At 42.7% G+C, this 20,823-nt stretch overlaps 1 protein-coding gene across 3 annotated transcripts in view; it reads left to right on the top strand.

Annotated features, from left to right (window-relative positions):
* Nucleotides 1-20,823, top strand: part of drosha (drosha ribonuclease III) — a 143,619-nt gene that overhangs the window by 111,327 nt on the left and 11,469 nt on the right. For all 3 annotated transcript variants that reach the window (XM_085467946.1, XM_085467944.1, XM_085467947.1), the window contains 6 exons: nucleotides 5,187-5,292; nucleotides 6,455-6,596; nucleotides 12,630-12,712; nucleotides 14,239-14,342; nucleotides 17,870-17,962; nucleotides 18,952-18,998. In XM_085467946.1, coding sequence (XP_085324072.1) covers nucleotides 5,187-5,292; nucleotides 6,455-6,596; nucleotides 12,630-12,712; nucleotides 14,239-14,342; nucleotides 17,870-17,962; nucleotides 18,952-18,998 — 575 coding nt within the window. The remainder of the gene's footprint in view (nucleotides 1-5,186; nucleotides 5,293-6,454; nucleotides 6,597-12,629; nucleotides 12,713-14,238; nucleotides 14,343-17,869; nucleotides 17,963-18,951; nucleotides 18,999-20,823) is intronic.

Here is a 20,823-nt window from a genome sequence, read left to right on the forward strand (position 1 = left end):
AATCCGACCTGGGTCACTTTCGTATGTGGTACTGAATCCAATACATATCCGATGTTTTAGAAAGCGACTGCTGTTTGAACGGTCATGTTGCATTAAATCAGTCTTTTACGTCACTGACACAAGACAGACGCCAATTATCAGCGCCCGAGAAGACATCGCGAACGCTTCCTGGCCATCCAGTATAGATGTCAGTGAAACTGTTGGGAAGACAACGTTGGAGAAATGTGAACATTTTATTTGTACTGTATAATCTGCAGATTCTGACAGAAATCTGCAGCTATCCTTTGAAGCACCGCTCCTCTCTTAAACAGTAATAAGGATCATTGTTAGGTTATTTACATTATTATGTAAATAACAAAATAACTTAAAGCAAAAATTGAAGTCTGAAGTCTTTATATTAAGGGCCATCAGTCAAACAATACTGTTTGCTCTGGGTCTAAACAGAGTGCGTTGTGTGTGACGTCTTCTTTTGCGCATGCGGGCCGCTTTGAGCGTTCACACTAGAGCGCGTTTGCTGTCGCATTTTATTTGTAGTGTGAACGAGCAGACAAAAAAATCGGATTTGATCAAAAGATCGGAATTGAGCATTAAGACCTGCAGTGTGAACGTAGCCTATGTATATGTTGATGTGGGTTTTACAAAACCTCTCGGCTTTAGATACTTTGAGAAGTGTTTATGTTTAAGCATTCACTGTGTATGTATGTGATGGATGTAAGCCAACGCGTAATAGGAATTTCCAGTTTACTTTAGTTTGAAAATAGAAATTAGAAAATAACATTGAGCAGTGACCACTCTTTAAGCAAATAGAATTCCACTTGGATGATCTCCTATAAAGAATTTCCTGACCGTGAGATTGAATAAAATGAGCTCAAATAATGCAAGCTTTCAGCCTGTTACATTACATAGTTTATTAAATAGTTTGTAAATTAAGCTTTTATATAAATCTAATTCCAGCTTCATTTTCTGTTCAGTGCAGCTTTGCTAGAGGAGACCCTGAGATTTCTTTCTGTCAGAGAGTCATTTTAAATTAAAACTGCTCTTTTCATGCGGTGCAAATGGTTTCCCCCCCTTTTTTTTTCCCGGTTGCCTAAAATCACTGTTTCCTTACGTTCGGAGTCCAAAGTGACCGCTCCAGTTTCCCCCAACTAAAGCAAAACTTTGTCAAAAGTAGTTGGCGATTACACATCTGAAGCTTACACAAGCATGCACATATGAAACAAGAACATTATTTCCCTAAAAAGAGAAAAATAGGCTTTAAAAATGGTGCACTTGCCCCTTTTTGGAGCGGGCAGCCTGTCGCCGCCTCTTCAGAGGGCCTGTTAAAGGTATTTTAGATCAAAGTCAAAGGCAAATAAAGACCTTGGCTCCACACTTTACTTCAATTTCCCCCACCTTACTGGAGCATTGTGCCTCTGCTGTTGAAGTGAATAAGGGATGGCTCTTTGTGCCGCTTCACACGGCGACGCATTCCTCTTTGACCTACTCTCTCTTCTTTTTCCCCCCATCTCTTGCCTGTTTTTTCGTTTCATCTCTCACTGTCACTCCCCTCTTTGCCTTCCCGCTCTGCCTCCTATTGGATGTGAAATTAGCTCACACTACACCTTTTCAATCGTCTCCTATCCACCACATTCTTTCTGGCATCCCCGGTTTTACTCAGCTCTCAAACGGTATACGTGATAGATTTTGAGCCTTTTACCACACGTGTGCACATGTACAGTGCTGAGGTGCAGGATGAAAACTGACTGATCTCTGGTCTTTGTTCCCCTCCCCTTGTCCCCCTGCTTTTCCCAACCTCAGTTCTCCACGCTCTCATGAAGCAGAGCCTTTTCATTAAGACGCTCTGTGATTATTTTTAATGTGGAGTCTGCATTAGGCAGTGTCCCTTCACTCCTAATGAAGCTCTGTCCTGGGCCTCGAATACACAGTGATATCAAAAAGTTCTTGGTGTATCAACTGTTCTGTGATCTTTGAGTGCGCAACAATTCAAATCGGTTTCTTCTTTCTTGTATTAAACATCTAAATATTTAAGAGGAGTTTGAGTGACAAGTAAAATGAATATAAAGAGTTACGAGGAAAATCGATTAAACGTGAAGACGGCAACATTATGCTGGTGTTGTAGTTTGAAGTTAGCACTCCTACTTCTTATGCTTCTGCCATCATCAAGTCAAATAAAAGAAATAACAATACACATAACAGCTAAAACAAAAGAGCAGCAACAAAACTTTCACAGTGGACACAAAAGCAGTTTTTAGAACTGATTAAAAAAAAATTGTCATCTGTCAAGACGGGTTTCTACGAGGCAGGTCCGGGCCCAGTCGCCGTTCATTCTTAGGTGGGCCATTAGGAGAGACCCACTTGGGTGGATTTAAGTTTGGATGAGTATCTCTCCTTGTGCACCTGTAGAGTGCTTCCAGCATGGCTGCTAATATTAACTCTCTTCCTGAAAGTAGTTTGTTTACTACTTGAAATTCACCACAGGCCTCCGAGAGCCTTTTCTGTTAAACTGACCAAACTTTCATGTCAAGGATCATCAGCGATGCTGAGATCTGGGTTTCTGGCTACAACTCAATAACCAAACAGCAGCCTTCAGTGTTCAAGCTCAAAGGAAATGCATTAAGTCTGGAGTGCAACCAAGAGCATGCTCACCATTTTGTTTGACATTCACGGGGTTGTGCACCGTGAAGTCGTGACCGAATCGTTCCAAAATTCTACTTTAACATCCAGAAAACCACAAACCTGAACTGTTGGCACCAAGTGCACTGAAAGGGTTTTTTTTTTTTTTTTTTTTTTACATCCACAAACTGAAATTAAAATTGTTTGGGCGCACTGGATAAGATCCCAGACATATTGAGTCACAAGTGCATGTGGTGACAAAACAACTTCCAGGGTGTGATTGGAAATTAACAGCCATGCTGGAAGGCTACCTTGAAGGGGAGAAATTGAAATCACGTGTGGTCGTTGAAGAGAAAATCTCCATCCCGGTTTCCCTCCAAGGCACGAGCACCGATAAGCAGAGTTCTGTCCTTTCTTTATTAGATTCCTAATTATTCAAAGTAACACTCAAGTATGCCATTCAGCTGGGTTAGTTACAGCGCCGGGAGTAGCTTGGGAGAACAAGGAAACACAGACTGCTTCAGGTTGCCTTCCCAAATCAACTCAAAGGTTTATTCAGTACAAAACAGCTTATATAGAGGAAAAAAAGGTTCGTGTGTCAGCAAGTTCTCAGTTCAAACCAGTACAGACCAAATAAGGAAACGTCTTCCTGCCTTGTGAGCAAAGAAGTATCCTTTGTGTAGTTTATCAGTTCAGCTACAATTTATGATCATTCCAGCAAAATACACTCCTAGACATAGAATACAGAGTTCTTTCATTAGTGAATTCTGAAACGGACCACCTGGCCTTTAACGAGCCTTTTTCTAAGAGATAAAGAAGGGAGGATGGGAGTAAGGAAGTGGTCTCGTCTCTGTGGTATTTTCGACCTTGGGGTACCAGCCTGTGATTCTTACACATCAATTCTTGGGTCAGAGAGAAAGAGAAAAACAACTAGTAAATGGGCCTTATTGAGTAACAGTTTTCACTACAAAGCAATATCCTGTAAATGCTACCGTGGTATCAAAATATCACAACAGTCGTCACTTATTTTGTGGACATAACTTTATAATTACACCCAAAGCCAACTACACAGGTGTAAAGGCTTAGCGAAAACTTCAACACTGTATGATCGTTTTTAAAAGGATGACACTTGATAATACTTTTCTGATGCATTGAGTTTTAGAACTGTCGGTCCAGTTCAACAGTTCTAGTGTATATTTTTCATTGTAAATGGTAAACGGGCCGGTACTTATATAGTGCACTTTTACTCTACCTGAGCACTCAAAGCCGATTTCATCCATTCACACACGTTCGCGCAGCACTTTATTCCATGCCTTTGAGTGCTTTCTAACTATCTTGCGCACACACAAAGACACACAGACTCGGTATCTTGCCCAGGAACACTTTGATATATGTTCTGGAGGAGCCGAGGATTGAGCCACCGACCTTCCGATTGGCAGGCGGCCAGCTCTGCCTGCTGAACCACAGCCGCCCCGAGATAAACAATTGGTCAAAAGAACAAAGAAAAAACAAATGAAGACTTTAATCAAAAATCTAGACGGACACATTTCTGCTTAATATGCTTTAACTGCAGTTTCGCTCTGTTTTAACCTCAGATCTCTTTGGCGGCAGCTCATAAAAGGCAGAAGCGCTAAAAATTGGACAATAAACTTTGGCCTTTTTCTCTCTTTGATGTCAACCACCTCCTCATCTTCTCCCTCTCTCATCTTCAGACTTCCCCTCCTGCGTGGAGCTCTTAGCTATAGATGGATATGCGCTCTGCTGCTGAATATACCTCCCTGCTTGCATGGCGCTAGCTCACGCCCACCCTACCCGACGCTTCCTGCCTGCCTGGCATGGCACCAGCCCACATCTGCAATGCTAATCTATAATTCTGTTTAATTAATGACCATTACAGCAGCAACAGCAGTTGCGTACCCCCCCTCACACCCCTCTCGTCCTGCCCTGTCTAACACTGTGCGGGGAGTTACAGTATCCTCCCTGCTTTTCACTGGTAGTGGAGAAAGGCAGGGAGCTGATGTACAGTATCACAGTGCTGCCATGAGCTTTTTCCAGGAATTGTTGGAGGGTTAAAAGATGTTCTCTAAAGCTGCGCGCACAGTTGCTGCCTTTTGTAGGCTTAGGATTTTGACAGGCCCTCCTGCAGGTGCACCAGAATTTTTATTTTCTTTCTTTTTTCTTCTTCGTACCTTTAAATTTGAATTGCAATCAAAGCTGAAGGATTTCTTCATAAGGGCCTGCTACTTCAGGCTGCTTCCGACTTGTCACACACCCTGTCAGTGCAGCTGTTCCCAGAGGCCACCCATGAAATGTACATCAGCCGACTTTGCCGTTTCTGTTAAAAGACTAAAAGCTCGGTAGATTTGTCGAGAGAGCGCGATGCCTTTCATGCCCCATTGATGTGTACATGAATGACCTCATGTGAAACGCTCCCTGTTCCCCCTTTTTTTTAACCCTCCTCCCATCCCACATATCGTTTCATTCCCCACATTATCCTTCGGTAACCTTGTGTTTTCTCTCCATGCCTCGCCTCTGTTTACCCCACTCGCTGTTCCTTTATTTTTCTTATCCAGGGGCCACAACCAGAGGATGGAGTTCCTGGGAGACTCCATCATGCAGCTGGTAGCCACAGAATATCTCTTCATCCACTTTCCTGACCACCATGAAGGACATTTAACAGTAAGATCAAATCACTTAAAACACTCCCCTAAGGCTTTTTTTCCACCTGCAGCCATGTACTTCTCACATCTTCCTCTTTTACACCCGTGTTTGGTCTTTATTCCACCGTCTCCTGCCTTTTACATCATTTGAGGGGTGATATTTCTTTCCCCACCTTCTTCCCTTCTCATAAATCTGTGATCTTCCTCTTTTTTTTTTTTTTTTTACCTTTTTGCTTCCACAGCTCTCTTCCACTCACCCCCCCTCATGCTGTGCCTGTATGTTTACTGTACTCCTCGTGATGGGTATTGTCATGAGACGGAACTGTTCAGTGGTTTTCAGCAACACATCTTTGTTGGCACATTTTTGCAAAAGCTGTCAAGTGTCTGAAAAATAAAGTCGCGTGTGCGCGAACCTGCACGGCTTGTACCACAGGTACAAAGCAAATGATCACACTTTGAACACGCAAGTCCATTTTCCGATGGCGTCAAACAGCATTGCGGCGCCGTCTTTTTAGTCGAGCATCAGCACTTCTCTTCAGAGGACCCCACTGCTGGAGGCTGCAAGGATCGAGCTGGTCTAAAAACTGAATAAGAACCTCTGCAGTTATTTTTTTATTTTATTTTTTATGGATATTTCATGATGTAATTTTTGTAAAAGCATCCAGCGAGCTTTGGTTTAGAGACTGAAAGCTCCAGCAATGCCCAAGAGTCAAGACGGGGTACATCTGAAATGGATTTCAAATCGGGAGGAAGAAAAAGTGCCCATTCAACTAGTGCGTGTTTCTGTGGCTCCAATTGTGATTGCGTGTGTACTGTTAAGGAGGGCATATCACAGCAAGACACATTCAGTCATATTGCATTCCATTTGCTCTTTTCCACATCTTGTAGCTATATTTAAAGTGTTTTTGTTTTTCCTTTTAGGGACTTAAATGTACTTCAACCAATCTAACATGTTGTAAAGGCGCTCAGCTCCAAGTCACAATGCAATATTTAACAGACTAACGTGCAATCACCCTGAAACATTTATTCAGCGTAACCATGTCTGTCTTTGATGAATTATTTCATGTTTCCCTTCCATTTTGATGTTCCTGTGTACTTCTGCAGTGTGGATCTTACTCTGGTGTTTCCAGTGTTCTGACAGGCGGACTTTAAAATGCGATCCTCTGTTTGTTCGCCCGCAGCTCCTCCGTAGCTCCCTGGTAAACAACCGCACGCAGGCCAAAGTGGCCGAGGAGCTGGGAATGCAGGAGTTCGCCATCACCAACGACAAAACCAAACGTCCAGTCGCGCTGCGGACCAAGACTCTGGCCGACTTGTTGGAGTGTAGGTTCCCAGCTCTTTGATTCATCTCTGCAAATCTAAAATGACTAGAAAGACCGTCTTTATAGACTTTTATAGACCCGACTCCTTTTCTTGTATGTCTCTCCAGAATGTGCAGTTTAAGATGGCAGCATGGTGTAACATTATTGATTTCTTTGTTCGCTCTGTGGTGGATGTCAAACAAAGTCACTTCTCTGCTTAAGAGGCTGGAAAATGCTCCCTGTGTGCCGCTGTAGTTTTTATTTTGGGCTTTTTTTAATCTTCCTGCTGCAGCTGCTAGATTTTCTCATAATTAATGAGCTATTAATTGGCTTGTGGTTCTGCAGGCTTAATAAGACTTTTGTTTTTTACCAGTATGTGACTTGCAGTACAATAAATGTATGCAATATCACTGGATTCATCAGAACTGCAGTCTGGATGGGTCATGGGAGTTTGACCACCAGGTCTACATGACGAGGTTTATGACCGCACTCCCAAAATTACATTTTTATAGCCCATCCGGTTCTTGTATAACCAAAGTTAGAGCTCTTTCTGGCATAAAGTCAAGCATATTTACAGTGAGTGTCAGACTCCTCTAGGACTCCCCCTTATATCCTATCCTGTTTGTGATATTCATAGACAGGATCAGCCCTAGGTAGGAGGGGGCTGATCCTGTCCATCTATCTCGAGAACCTAAAAAAAAACAATCCTGTTTCGTTTTGTTTTTCATTATCTTCATCAGAGCTTGGCCTTCAACCTTTAAATGCACTGGAATCTTTTGCAGCCATGATAAGAGTCAGTATACCTGCAATCTGAGGGCATGACTCTCTGCTGAAAAATGGTGGAATAGGCTTAGCAAACAGGCTTGGCCAACTCCAGGCCTCGAGGGCCGGTGTCCTGCAGGTTTTAGATCTCACCCTGGGTCCACACACCTGAATCAAATGATTAGTTCATTACCAGACGTCTGGAGAACTTCAAGACATGTTGAGGAGGTAATTTAGCCATTTAAATCAGCTGTGATGGATCAAGGACACATCTAAAGCCTGTAGGACACCAGCCCTTGAGGCCCGGGATTGGACACCATTGCCATAGCAGGTCACAGTAGACGCACTTCTCTTTTCTGTTGAAAAGAGTCAGTTGAGGCGACTCAAGCTTCTGCTTAGGATGCTTCCTGTGCACTTCCCTTTGGAGCAGCGGTCCCCAACCCATGGACTGGTACCAGGCCCCGAGAGTTGAAGCTCGGGTGTGAAATTTCAGAATCAGAATACTTTATTGATCCCTGGGGGAAATTATTTTTTATGGTTTTTATTGTTTTTATCGTTAACTCGGTTTGCCTAGGTCTTTTCCCATGTGTTAGGAATAAATCTTCTTTTTTTGGGGTACCGGTTTTATTTTGTTGTATTTATTTGCGATACCTTAAAGTCCGGTCCGTGAGACTATTGTCAGACATAAACCGGTCCGTGGTGCAAAAAAGGTTGAGAACTGCTGCTTTGGAGGATTTCTGGGAGGACCCAAACCCGCTGGAAATATGATATATTTCATCTGGCTTGGGAAAGTCTGGAAACTGTTGCTGAATGTCTGGATTACCCCACTTGGCCTGCTGCTGGGGTATAGGTGGGATGCAAAGCAGCTTAAATAGCACCACCAATATAAAGTCTTTTCCAGACATGGAGTTTGTAATATCACTGTGCTCTTCAGTCTGTTAGAGAGATGGCTTTCTGTCTCTTAGATATGGCCCACTACTTCATTCATACATATCCATAACAAGCCATATTACTTGCAGTATTATAGATAATAGTTTTCTTACCATGGCAGCTATTTTTGTGTTCGCTGCAATGTTTATGGGGCCACAGCTAAGCATAAAACAATCGGTGAATTGTCTAGTTGGATTTTTCTGCTCCTGCTTTAATGGACATTTTGGTATTTCTGGTTATTATCAGTGGCAGTGGGCAGTTAATCCCCACGATGTGCAACTGGATTCTATGTGGAAATGACCAGGAAATGGATACTGACACCACACATGACAGCGTGTCTCATAACTAAAGATTAAAATGCTGAAAATACAGCCAATATATGTGCTTCAAAAGTGGTGGGTTTGTGCTTTTGTCTCTTTGCTGTTTACACAAAGACAGTGAGTTTGTTTTTAATGATTAGCTAAACAGAAAAATAGAAATAACAAAGAAGTGAAAAATAATGTGCCCCAGGGCGCTGGCAGTGAGTAGGCAGCACCTGCCACTGTCATTCAAATCTATTTTAGTATGTATAAATTATAATGAGTACGAGTACAATATAATTAGTGTTGGACCACCTGTTTTTCATGATTTTGGTCATATTTGTGCATTTTAGTCTTGTTACTGTGGCTCTGGTGATAAGGACCTATGTTAATTTTACCTGCTCTTTAAGGTGTAAACAGGGGTGCTGCCACAGTGAGGAGAGTTCAGTCCATCAGGGTGGTACTTCTGTTGTTCTGTCAAACTCATCTGGTAGAGTTTGTGGGTGGGAAGCCTGTCAGGGATCAGCCCGTGTCACCGGTGCTTTTGAGACTCTTTTCTGACAAGCGAATTAGAAATCCATGGCCCTTTTCTAGGCCGCTCTCCATCACAACCAGGAAACAGCCAACAAGCAACTAGGCAAATAAATCAGCCCATAGTAACTTATTGGAAACATGCCATTACTGTATGGGAAATATATGCTGGAGGCCATTAAGAAGCTGTCTCTCTGTGGTGCTCGATACTTTCCTCCCACTGCATTACGCTGACAGATTTATTTTTTCACATGTAAAATGTAATTTTCTACATATACATACTAAACTCGTATGATATAGTAGCACAAGTGCATATCATTAAACAGTAAGAGGATTGTTATTCTACCTGCAGAAACTTAAATTTGGTGGTGCGGCGCTGTTTTGGGGGACGGGACCTCCACAGACATCCATGGAAAACAGGAGCAGAGCATAGGGCTGCTCGATTATGGCAAAAATGATAATCACGATTATGTTCACTGAAATTGAGATCACGATTATTTGACGATATTTATTTAACCCTTTAAGACCTACCATAGAACCAAGTCCACCAGAGCTTATATTATTTTTTTACATGCTGTAGTGCCATTTGTGGGAGCATTTCAAGTTGCTATACATCAATACAACTGTTATAGCCCATATTTTAATAATATGTATGCATTAAGTCCATAGTAATTACATAAATTGCAAAAAAGTGCAATAAACTACAAAAAAATTGAAAATCGCTTTTGTTTTGTTTACATATATTTCTACTTGGAGAAATTTAAGAGGTTTATCCCTCAAAACTTTACATACAATAAAGTTGCAAAAAATAGTTTCCCACCACAGGAAATTTATTTTGAGTGTCTTCATAGTTTTATTTTGGAGATACAGCAATTTTTATATACTGCAGGAAAAACAAAAAACAATCCTATGATGCAAATTTGCAAAGAAAACAGCATGTGCATCATTTCACTGTGGGAAGTGTTACGAACAGCTGACAGGAACGGCAAAGCGTGTTTCTGGAATATTATGTTTTTGTTCATGCAAGCGCTTTTTATGCAATTTTTGCAAAGCTATATGTGGAACGAAACCGTGACCGAGGACAAGCTGATGGCATCAGATGTAAGTACAACTCCTCCGGTTTCATATGCAAAACAAATTATTGCGCTAGCTTACGCGGTTCAGGTTCTACAGGGATTTAAAAATAGTTACGCAAAACGGAGCGTGCTGCTCTGACCGGCTTTAAAGGGTTAACAATGACTTTAAAAAATAATATAAAATAGTGTGCAACACCACTGAAGTTTTTTTTTTTTTTTAAACTCTCTTTTCAACCAACGGCAGTCACTCTCCAAATAACTTCTGCTTAGCTTTCCGAGCTTCCCTCGGGTCCTCTTAATCAGCGGTCTCCACCCTTTTTTGCGCCACGGACCGGTTTATGCCCGACAATATTTTCACAGACGGCCTTTAAGGTGTCGCGGATAAATGAGGGAGGGGCTAATAATCGGCTCAGTCATTTTTAATGATCGTTGAAAGCCCAGATCGTAATCGTGATTAAAATTCGATTAATTGAGCAGCCCTAGCAGAGCATTCATGACAGTAGATGTGGTTCTTCAAATAGAGAACCTGGGGTGGAGGGTGAGTTGGGCATTGTGCTCCACAGTCCGATCATCCTATTGTCCCTCTGGACGATCGCTGATGACCGATAGCACCACCTGTGTGGGAGGCAGAGGAGGTTAACATGTACCCATTATCCACCCACCGTAATGTACAATGTGTGACCCAAACACAGGAAAAACTCCACAACACGCAGGGAAAAGAGTTTATTTCTCACTTCCAGCATGATGAGACACTTACATGTTGACATACTGTACGATAAATGATTTGGCTTTATTGTAAGTAATTAACATAAGTGGACGGATGTCAGTCCAAACAGATATATAACATCTGCACGGCTCTTTACTTCTTTACTTCAGACCTATAGTTCTCCTAACTCATCCAGTCTGTTTTCTGTGTTTTAAATAGTTCATTCCTGTCTTCTCCGCTTTGCGTCATGATCTCTGCACACACAGCAGAATTTTCCACCCACAATAGCGCCCAGTGGGGGGCGGAGATAAGAAGATGAAATAAACAAAGGCCTCTTCAAGTGCACTAACATTAAGCTCTCGTTTAAAAATCAAGCCAGCAGTCAGAAATATACATGTCTGTCATACAAGTTATAAATGAAGATGCCAAATAAAACGACAGTGAGGCAGATTCACTGTATTTTTAATTAAATTGATCACTAAATTTGATTATGGTTGATACCCGATACAGCCCTACTCAAGGGGGGTTGCTGAGCGGCTTGCACAGACAGGCCTGAGGAGCTTAAATAAAACACTTTATAAGCTGACGTGAGCTGGTGTTCAGATCAGCTTATCTGCGAGGGTTTGGCCCTTAATAAATTCCAGTATTGATTGGGCTGTAACAGATTGTTCTGGCAGATCTCGAGTTTTTTTTCATTGCCTACCTATCACATATAAATGTCCCTCAACCCTCAAGCACCTAGGTGTACATCAAATCCGATAAATTAAGCTAGAGATAACATTCACTTGATTTCAATCCTGCAATTAAAGGAAGTTCATGGTGAACTATAGGAAGGTGTAAGCTGAACATGAGCGCAGGGATTTGCATGCAGAGGAGAATGGAAACGGAGAATTGGAGGAGACCTTTTGCGGTCCACATTAGGCCAACAGGGGGAGCAGGCAGGGACAGGAACTGTGATACAAAGGGAATAGCAAATGAGCCATTCCAGTTTGGTAGATTAAATGAGGAAAAAAAGACTAAAAAGCACTAATGTTTTTCAGGCCAGCGTTCAATAGACAGACCATAATGCATGAATCACAAAACAACACAGGGCTTCATATCATTTGCCTTTCAAATCATCCCTCAAAAGTTTGCAGCGGAGCAGAGTTGATGACACGGGAAGAGGACGCGGGGCAGCGCTGGAGATGAGTGCAGCTCTTCTGTATATGAACAGTTGTGCCCTGCAGCTACAGCGGGCCCTCACTGGCCTCCTGAAATATATTACCTATTATTTCTCTCTCATGTCCCACTGTCTTAGTCACAGGGATGAGTGAATGCAGTGGCATCTAATGGAAGGGGAAAACAAAGGGACAGCCATGAGATGAAGATGACACCCAGCACCTTCTGCTTACATTTCGGTTTTTTTGTTTTTTTTGTTCTCAGAGCAGTTAGGCCGCCAGTTATTTATTCAGCTTGACATACAATTTTATCTTATATATGACATGTTTCTCTGAACTCTGTGTGGCCCTTGTAGTTCCAATTTCCTGTGTGATAGAAAAGGACAGTCGGCTACAGAGCCATCTTTTCCAATTGTTAACATTAACATCACGTCCCTCGCCGAGGGAGGCCGCTGCTCGGGTCTCTCTTCTGGTCTTTGTTAATGTTTTATTTACTACAGAAGCAGAAATGGAGCTGATTGTTAAACAAAGCAAAGCACCCACCTCCTTTTTTTTCTCGTTTAAAAAGGCGTTCTGTCTCTTTTGTTTTCGCAGCTTTCATCGCAGCTCTCTACATTGATAAAGACCTGGAGTACGTGCACACATTCATGAACGTCTGCTTTTTCCCTCGACTGAAGGTGAGTCCCTATTGATAGCTGTTCACCGCTCGCACCTGATCAATGAGCTGCTGAGCCGAGCACCTAAGAGAGAGACGGGGAACGAGCGAACCGGGGGGAGATGATGAGGAGGGGAGCTAATGGCAGGGCCCTAATGGCACTAGCATCGACGTGAGGCCTGAAGTGGTGCTTGGCTTTTGAATGCCTCTCACAATGGCGGCTTGGGTGGCTATTTTAGTCATCTTTAATGGGAATCTCAACGGCGTTGGGATGCATGCATTGGCTTGTTAATGTTAGTCGTCTGTGTTTTTCTATTGATCCGAGAAGTGCTTGAAGTTGCTGACGGTATCCACTTCTGGAGTGTTGCGAGAGCTGAATAAGTAGGCTTCAGTCAAAACTTCAATGGCAAGATGCGCGTTAGGAAGGGACGGGCATTATATCCTTAAGTGCTCAAGTCTAAGTTTAGATAGAAGAGCTCCGTTTTTCCCTTTATTACCGCTGCTGCAGTGAAAAGACAAACTGAAACCGGGTGTCCGTACACACACGCGTGCTCGTGTACGAGTTTCCCACACAGCACGGACCTCTCCTTGTGAAGCTGCTGCAGCGGTCTGATATGCCATGCTAATTGCTGTCTTGGTGTGCCTCTCCAGGGAGAATCCCCAGCTCTAGAGGAGCTGAGCTTTGCGTCATGGTCGCTGCAAGAGAGCACCTCATTTCCACTTCCAAGAGAAAAGTTGTGAAACAGCCAGCATGTCTCCTTACATAGCCCTCTGGAAACCACAGTGTTGCAAACTGTGCTGCTTCATCCAATTTAGATGGAAATAGAGAAGCAAAACCGGGAACATAAATCCTTTCCTTATGTTCGCAGTTTTTTTTCTTCTTCCCTCCATTATGCATGTTAAGGTGTTTGCATGAGCGTGAATGCATCACCGCACTCGAAATGTACAAGAGGTAGGCTATAAGCTGCAGCCAAATTTCTCAGCCTTCAGCGAAAGGAGTGTGGATGCCCCCGGAGAGAGGAAAACCGGAAAGGAGGAAGAAGGGGAAGCAAAGCACGAAAGCAAGAACAGTAGAGATGGAGGGGCTGCGAGGGAGCTGCAAAGCGAGAGAGAAGCAGAAGCACTCTTTGTAGAAAATTAATAGGAGCAGACAGTTCTGGATTCAAAGTCTGCCTTTTTATGACAAGGCTGCTTCCCTGTTAATGGAAGGGCTTTTAGAAGTCCCCCTTGGATAAGAGAAATGTATCAGAGCTGCACACCTGGGAGACTCCCAGACGCTCTTTATTTCTGGCCGGGGATTGGCTTTTGTCTTAAGTAGCCTGTGATTTGTGCTCACCGCCAAGTCATAGATGGAGAGCCAGTCAGAGAGAGCGCAAATAAGTCCAAAAGGGGGTAAAAGCTTGGAGATGGCAGGAATGAAATAAAAGCATGAAGGAGTGAAGGAGAATGGTTGTAACTGCAGTTCATTTTCATTGTTTCTGATTCTTTGAAATGAGTGGGTGAAGAGAGATAGTTTGGTCTCAAGTGTGTGTTGTTTGTGTGTTGCAGGAGTTCATTCTGAACCAGGACTGGAACGACCCCAAGTCTCAGCTGCAGCAGTGTTGTTTGACCCTGAGAACAGAGGGCAAGGAGCCTGATATCCCACTCTACAAGTAAGGCCACCATATTACCGAGGCTTGCATAAATTTCTTTCGGCATTATCTAGAAGTACCAGTGTGTGATTAGAGGTTAGTCTTTTGTGCTTAGTTTATATTTAAATACAAACTAAACAGTTGTAATTTCTTGGCCCCATCAGGCAAGTTTCTTACCTGAAAGCCACACTCTTCATTGACATAAACCATACAACAGAGACAACTGTTCAACTCGAGGCTTCATCATAGTGGCAATTCGGTACGGAATCAATAAAGTTAAGAATTCTACTAATGTCAAGAATCAAACAGCTCCTAGAACTTCAAAAACTTTATCAAAAACTTCACATGGGCACAAAAACAAACAATAAAACTCTTGAGAAAACAAGCTAAAGCTAATTCAGATACCTAAAACATGGTTTTGAATTTCATATTGGCTATTTTGTAACTTTAGCTAATGAAGTAATTATCCAATAGTGATTTATTACCTAACCAACCCCTGGGAGTTAGCCCAACTAGCTACTCAACATGGTTTGCACATTTGTCTAACAAGTAAAAGTCCCTCAGTGTGATTCTGGGAGACACAAATCAAACAGTACCGAGCTACCTGCTGTGGAGGACTCCTTGTGAATAAGGGAGCAGCTAAAAATAGCTTTGAATTCATTCAACTTAACATCTGGTTAAGCTAGGTTGTTAGCATCCAGCCTGGTTCACAGGCAAGCTAACATTACCTACCAGGATACTGAAAAAAGGCAGCTACCTAACTTAGCAAAGTATAATATCAGCTAATTCAACCAAAGTGCTCATTAAATAGCCATTCATTGTAAAATGTCTTTATCAGCAAATGTTATAAAACACAACAGAGTCACACAGCTTGCTAACCGTAGCTTGCCTGCTAACGAATTTAATTGTTTGCAGACTACTGAGCGGATTCTGGGTGGCTAACTTGCCGAATTTACATTTATGTCTAAACATAGCTTTCTGCAGGACTAGCAGAAAGCAGTGCAGCAAGGGTACCCTTTCTCCCTTTTTTGTGCTTTTCTTTTGTAAATACTGTTTTGGTCATTGCTTCTTTATGCTTAGAATTGTAGGAACACATGGTCAAGGATTTTTATCTTCATCTTTAACTCCGCTCTAACTGATTAAACACTACTTCACGCTATTTAAGCTATTTGGTCATTCATTTTTTCAGAGCAGTTTCAAATCTTCTATGGCTTATATACAGTGATGAATCCTTTAACTTTTTATATAGCTGCATATTTCGATTAATGTAGTAGCCATTTATATTTTTGCAAGTTTTTTTTTTTAAAGCAGTCTTAAGATACATTCAAGTGCTGCCACTTAAACATTTTAAGCATAAAATACATATTGAATTTGAACATGACATCTTATTAGCAATGGTAAGAAATTCAATTTTTGAGATTAAAGATCTAATCTAATCTAATCACATGGTTGCACCGTACACTTGATCAGTCTCTTTAGTGTGAGCCCAACTCTGCAGTCCAGAAGGGTCAGGCATCACGTGGGCTGCAGCACAAATTCAGGGAAATGAACTGGCACAAACATAATTTACAAGACTACTCGTCATCAGACTCTAAACATTTTGAACAACTGTGTAAAGGTCTTTGTTGTTGTGATGAGAAAAGAAAAGATAACTAAAACGATCTCTTATTTGACAAAAAAGCCAAGGAGCAAGTGTCATTTGACAGAAAGCTTTTGAGAGCTGCCACGATGCAGTGTTTGTGTCACCACTGGAAGCTGGCAAACACAGTTTTCTCAGAAAAAAAAAAAAAGAGGGGGGGTCGTCTCGAGGCTCACGGGTGGTTGGAGACGGAGCGGTTCGGCGTACAATGAACTCCACAATTCAGCATCTAATCTGTCCCCTTTTCCTCCCCGTCTCTCTTCCCTTGTATTTATTTAATCGTCTTTCCAGTCCCCCGTGTTTATTATTCCGTCTATCTGCCCAGCGGATGGCGATTTTTTTAAAAAAAATTTTTGACACAGCACAGCTCTGACACCGCAATCAACACTTCCCTCCCCAAGTCCACTGCCCACAAGAACGTGAAGGAGAAACAAATAGAGCTCCTGGGTGACCTGAATTTCAAAAATTCACACAGCCCCACATGTACAGGAGACACAAGCTTACATAAAACCCAGCCTCTGATGAATGGAAGGCTTCCCCTCCATCCTTGAGCGTAATTACTTCTTTCTTTCCCCATGTTTGATGTATACACAGTAGCAGCCGGTAATATTGAGCATTCCTTTGACCACCTCGTGAGATGACCTGACCCCTGTTGGTCGATAAGCCAGACTCATACAACTTTCATAGCATTTCATAGAGCAGTTGTTCAGCGTCGAATCTGTCTTGCTGTCGGTCTTCGAAGTCTGCGGGATTTGTTTACAAGCGTCAAGGGTAGAGAAACACAGAGTGAGACTAGGGTGTGAGTTGGAAAGAAAGAGACTAAATTACCAAAAGAGGCAGGAAAGGACAGGGAAAAAAAGGAGAAGGAAAGGAGTTAATGTACCGAGCCCCCTGCTAAAGGTTCCCTGGTGAATGTGCCTGGCTGATGACAGATCGACACCTCAACCCCGCGCTCTATCACTTTCCTGTACATCTCGACACACCAGGGAGCGCACATATACACCCATCTCGCACTGTACAGAAAGTGGCCCCAGTCTGGAAGTAGCTTTTAGCATGAACGCAGCGCCAACGACTTCCCGACGGCCCCGTAGATTTCCCTTTTATTCCGTCTCCTTTTGTGTTATTTTAGCGCCGCGATAATTCCAAGTGACACGCTCTCCCCGTCGAGATTTGGCTAAAGCAGCGCACGCAGGAGTCTAATTTGCTCGGCACATGCTATGCGCTTCTTCATTTGTAATCGAGAAAGGGGGCTGAATTATTGATAAAGTGTCATAAGTGACCACGTTGCATTAAAAATGGATTTGCTCTCCTGAAATAAGTAAATTGTCTGTGAATAATTTAGGTGACTCACAGCTTGGGTCTGAGATGTTTATGCTAATGTTAACATTTCAAACAACTGTCTTGTACACATGTCCCTGCAGAAATAAAACAAAGTCAACATCTGGCTCCTTCTTCTTCTTCTTTTTTAAATGAGGTACATCTGTAAATTACTTCAGTGATAGTCTCTTGTCATCTCTCCCTCTTTAGCGTTTTCATTGTTTACCCTTCTAGCGCGCCAAAGACTCGCAGGTCTCTCAAAGACTGTTGTCACTCTTTTATTTCAGTTCCTCTCTCAACGTGTCACTTATTTATTTATTTATTTATTTATTTATTTCCCCACACTCCTCTTCAGATCTAGGTGTCAGAAGATGAGTGCGGGGACTTTGGGAGGCTTTAAAAATTGTTTATGTGTCCCTCAGATGGATTGTGCGTCTTCTCAAAGAGCGCTCTTTAGTCGAATTACATTTGTTCCAATTCAAAACTTTTTTTTTTGTATTTCTCTGAAGGACTGTGTCCCCGAGTGTCCTTGTGCTTCTCTTTTTCTTATTATTCCTAAACTCTGCCCTCCTTCCTCTGTTGAATTTTGCAGGACCTTGCAGACGGTGGGGCCGTCGCACGCGCGCATTTACACCGTCGCCGTGTATTTCAAAGGAGAGCGAATCGGCTGTGGCAAAGGCCCAAGGTGAGTAAGATGGTACAATATAATAAGACACAAACAAGACAAGGCGTTCTCCTTCTCAATGCACCGCTAATGGGCTCCAGAATAATGGCTGCACTTTATTGATGGTGTTTATTATAGCAATTAAGCTCTGGCTGGCCTATTTTATTGCGAGAGACATTATGCAGCATGAAAGTTGAATCGATCCGTTATTGATCCGATGTAAATTCTGTTATGGAAATATCACTTTTTGCCGAGGAGAGCTTGACGAGGCGGCGCTGCTGCTGGGGCTGTGTTTAGGTCTACCTGAGCTATTGTGTTCACACATATCTATTTATTTTTATTATAACCCCCCCTTCAGTGTTGAGTTGCACACCTTTTGTGTGTGTTCGCATATTCATGCTTTTGTAAAGTAAAGAAAGTGAATCTCTGCGCCGAGGCCTTTTCAGGGTTGGAGGGGTTGACGATAAAGCTGCAGCTGAGCCTGCGAGAAATGAAACCTAAATCCATCAAACATCTTTCGCCCTCCCCCCACACACACACATGTGAAAATCCCCTCCACGACCCCCTACTTGAAACCGCTCTCTCTTGCACTAAGCTGGCGATAAGTTTGTCCCTTCCACAGAATCTTTGGCAGCTTACTGTTTTTGTATTTACATGACTTAAGCTCCCAGCCACCTCCACTGCTGGGCTATGATCACACACCACATAATATATAAGGAGGGGATGGTGAATTGCAGGAGTAAACAGTGCCCAGCGTAGAGCCGCCGATAGGCTTACCTTTTGGAAATGCGTGCACCGTGTTACCTGAGATTGTTAGCGAAGAAGGGCTCCTTGGAAAACAAATATAATGCACTTTTGATAATCCTCTCAATATTGGTTGTGGGGTATTTTTCTCTTCTTCTTCTTTTTTGACAGGAATTCAAAAAAAAGGACATTTTAAATATGCTAAAGACCTTTTTCTCTCTCTTTCTCTGTCTCCTTTTCTTTAAAAAAAAAAATTTCTAATCTAGCATCCAACAGGCAGAAATGGGAGCTGCGATGGATGCGCTCGAAAAATGTGAGTTGTTCGGCAACAAAGACCTCTCCTCGCCACACACACATAAACGTTTTCACACTTTAAGCCCTTCACATGCTTTGCCTCAGTGTTGAATATTAGCTTTGGCTGTACAGTATGCAAGATGGCTGGCAGAGAGCTGTGGCCTGACCAGCCGGTTGGCTGCAACATATAGGACATTAGGTTGTTTGAAGTGCTAGCCCAGAGCACAGGCATGGGGCCTAGCCAGAGATGGAGAAGCAATAAAACAAAGACTGGGGAAGCTAAGCATCCTCGACCACGTCGATCATCCCCGGGGGACAGCGGCAAGTTTGTTTCGAGAGCCACGCAAAGTTTGCATTTTTAAAAAAATGTTGTTTTCAAGCGCTTTTTAGAGACCACGAGAGCGAGGCTGCACACTCTGCTCCGCTCTCTTATGCTCCTCTTCAGATTTGAAGGAGTGCAGCTGACGCGTCCCCCTACGTGCTGCTTCACTCCTTGGCTGTTTTCCATCTTGTCATTGTCTTTTCATCAAACGCCACTTAAGGAAAATAGGTAACGTCTCATTCGCTGCTAAGTAAAAAATACAATTACACGGCTCTCAGAAACACATCCACGAGCCTCTTCCAACACCTCCAATTTGCTTCCTATACTCTGCATACGTACGTGGGCATAATAACCTCCATTAAACTGAGAGTGGAAAGAGTTTGGTTGTAATGTTTGGACCAGGTTCAGTTGCTATCTGTGTGACCACATTAATCAAATGTACAATTTGTTCTTTACTCAACTAATTAGCTGGAGGTGAACACAAATGGCTTTGTTGGAACAGGCCTGTGGAACTTGCAGAGGGCAGAAAGGTCAAACTTTGATTTCATTTGGCTTCTAAATGAGGCCTCCAGCCACTTGTGATTGATACTGTTTGCGCACCCATGCTTTAGCTTTTTATGAAACATTAGCATTAGTGTGTTATTATTTAAAGCCGCTCTCTCAGCCTCCCTCTCTCCCTCTGCTTTTGGCTCCCTTTTTCCCTCGCCTCCCTCCCTCCTTATCTCTCCTGTGTCATCCTCCCTCCCTTAATTCCACCCGTTTCCTCTCCCCAGTGTACACCTCTGTCACCATGATTGATAGATGCTCATTCCTAGTAAATGAACATTTCCCCCCTCATAAATTGCTGTTTCATGTGACTAGATTAGCAATGCCTTTTAAAAGGTCAGGTAATTTAAAATCATCTCTCCAAGTCTTCCTTCCTTTGGCGCAAAAAAAAGCTTCCAGTTCTAGAGCTTTGTTTGACTTTGCGCCGTCACTTCATTTAAACCCACTAATTTACAAGTCAGCCGTCAGCTTGATGTACTCTCTGCTCACACCCGACCTGTCTGTTATGTTACTCTGAGCAGTTTTTAAGAACATTTACAGAACTCTGCAGAGATCTTGAGCCACCTCTCTTTATATTTTGTTTGCAAAATGGCATGGAATATTTGTGTGTTTTCCTGTTTGAGCATGATTTTACAGCATCATCAGTGTGTTTGGGATCTTTTTCATGCCGAAACACAAAGCTGTTGCCAATCAAATGCTTTCCATATGCTATTGAACGGTGGATCAAAATCTGATTGTTCTTTGTCGTGCTCATAATTTCATTAGTTTTGACAAAAGCCCAACACCACTGGCTGAAACCCAGGCCCCCAGGCCACGGCCCGGTACCGGTCCGTGAGTCGTTTGGTACCAGGGCGCAAGAGTTGAGGCTCAGGTGTGAAATTTATGGTTTTCAGGGTTTTTATCGCTAACTCGGTTTCCCTGGGTCTTTTCCCGTGTTGTAGTTGCGTGTCTTATTTTGAAAGAAATATTTACGCGT

Source organism: Copadichromis virginalis, linkage group LG9 (genome assembly GCF_057382275.1).
Source record: "Copadichromis virginalis isolate Kocher_CV1m ecotype Utaka linkage group LG9, C_Virginalis_male_GT1.1, whole genome shotgun sequence".
In the NCBI taxonomy this organism is placed as follows: domain Eukaryota; kingdom Metazoa; phylum Chordata; class Actinopteri; order Cichliformes; family Cichlidae; genus Copadichromis; species Copadichromis virginalis.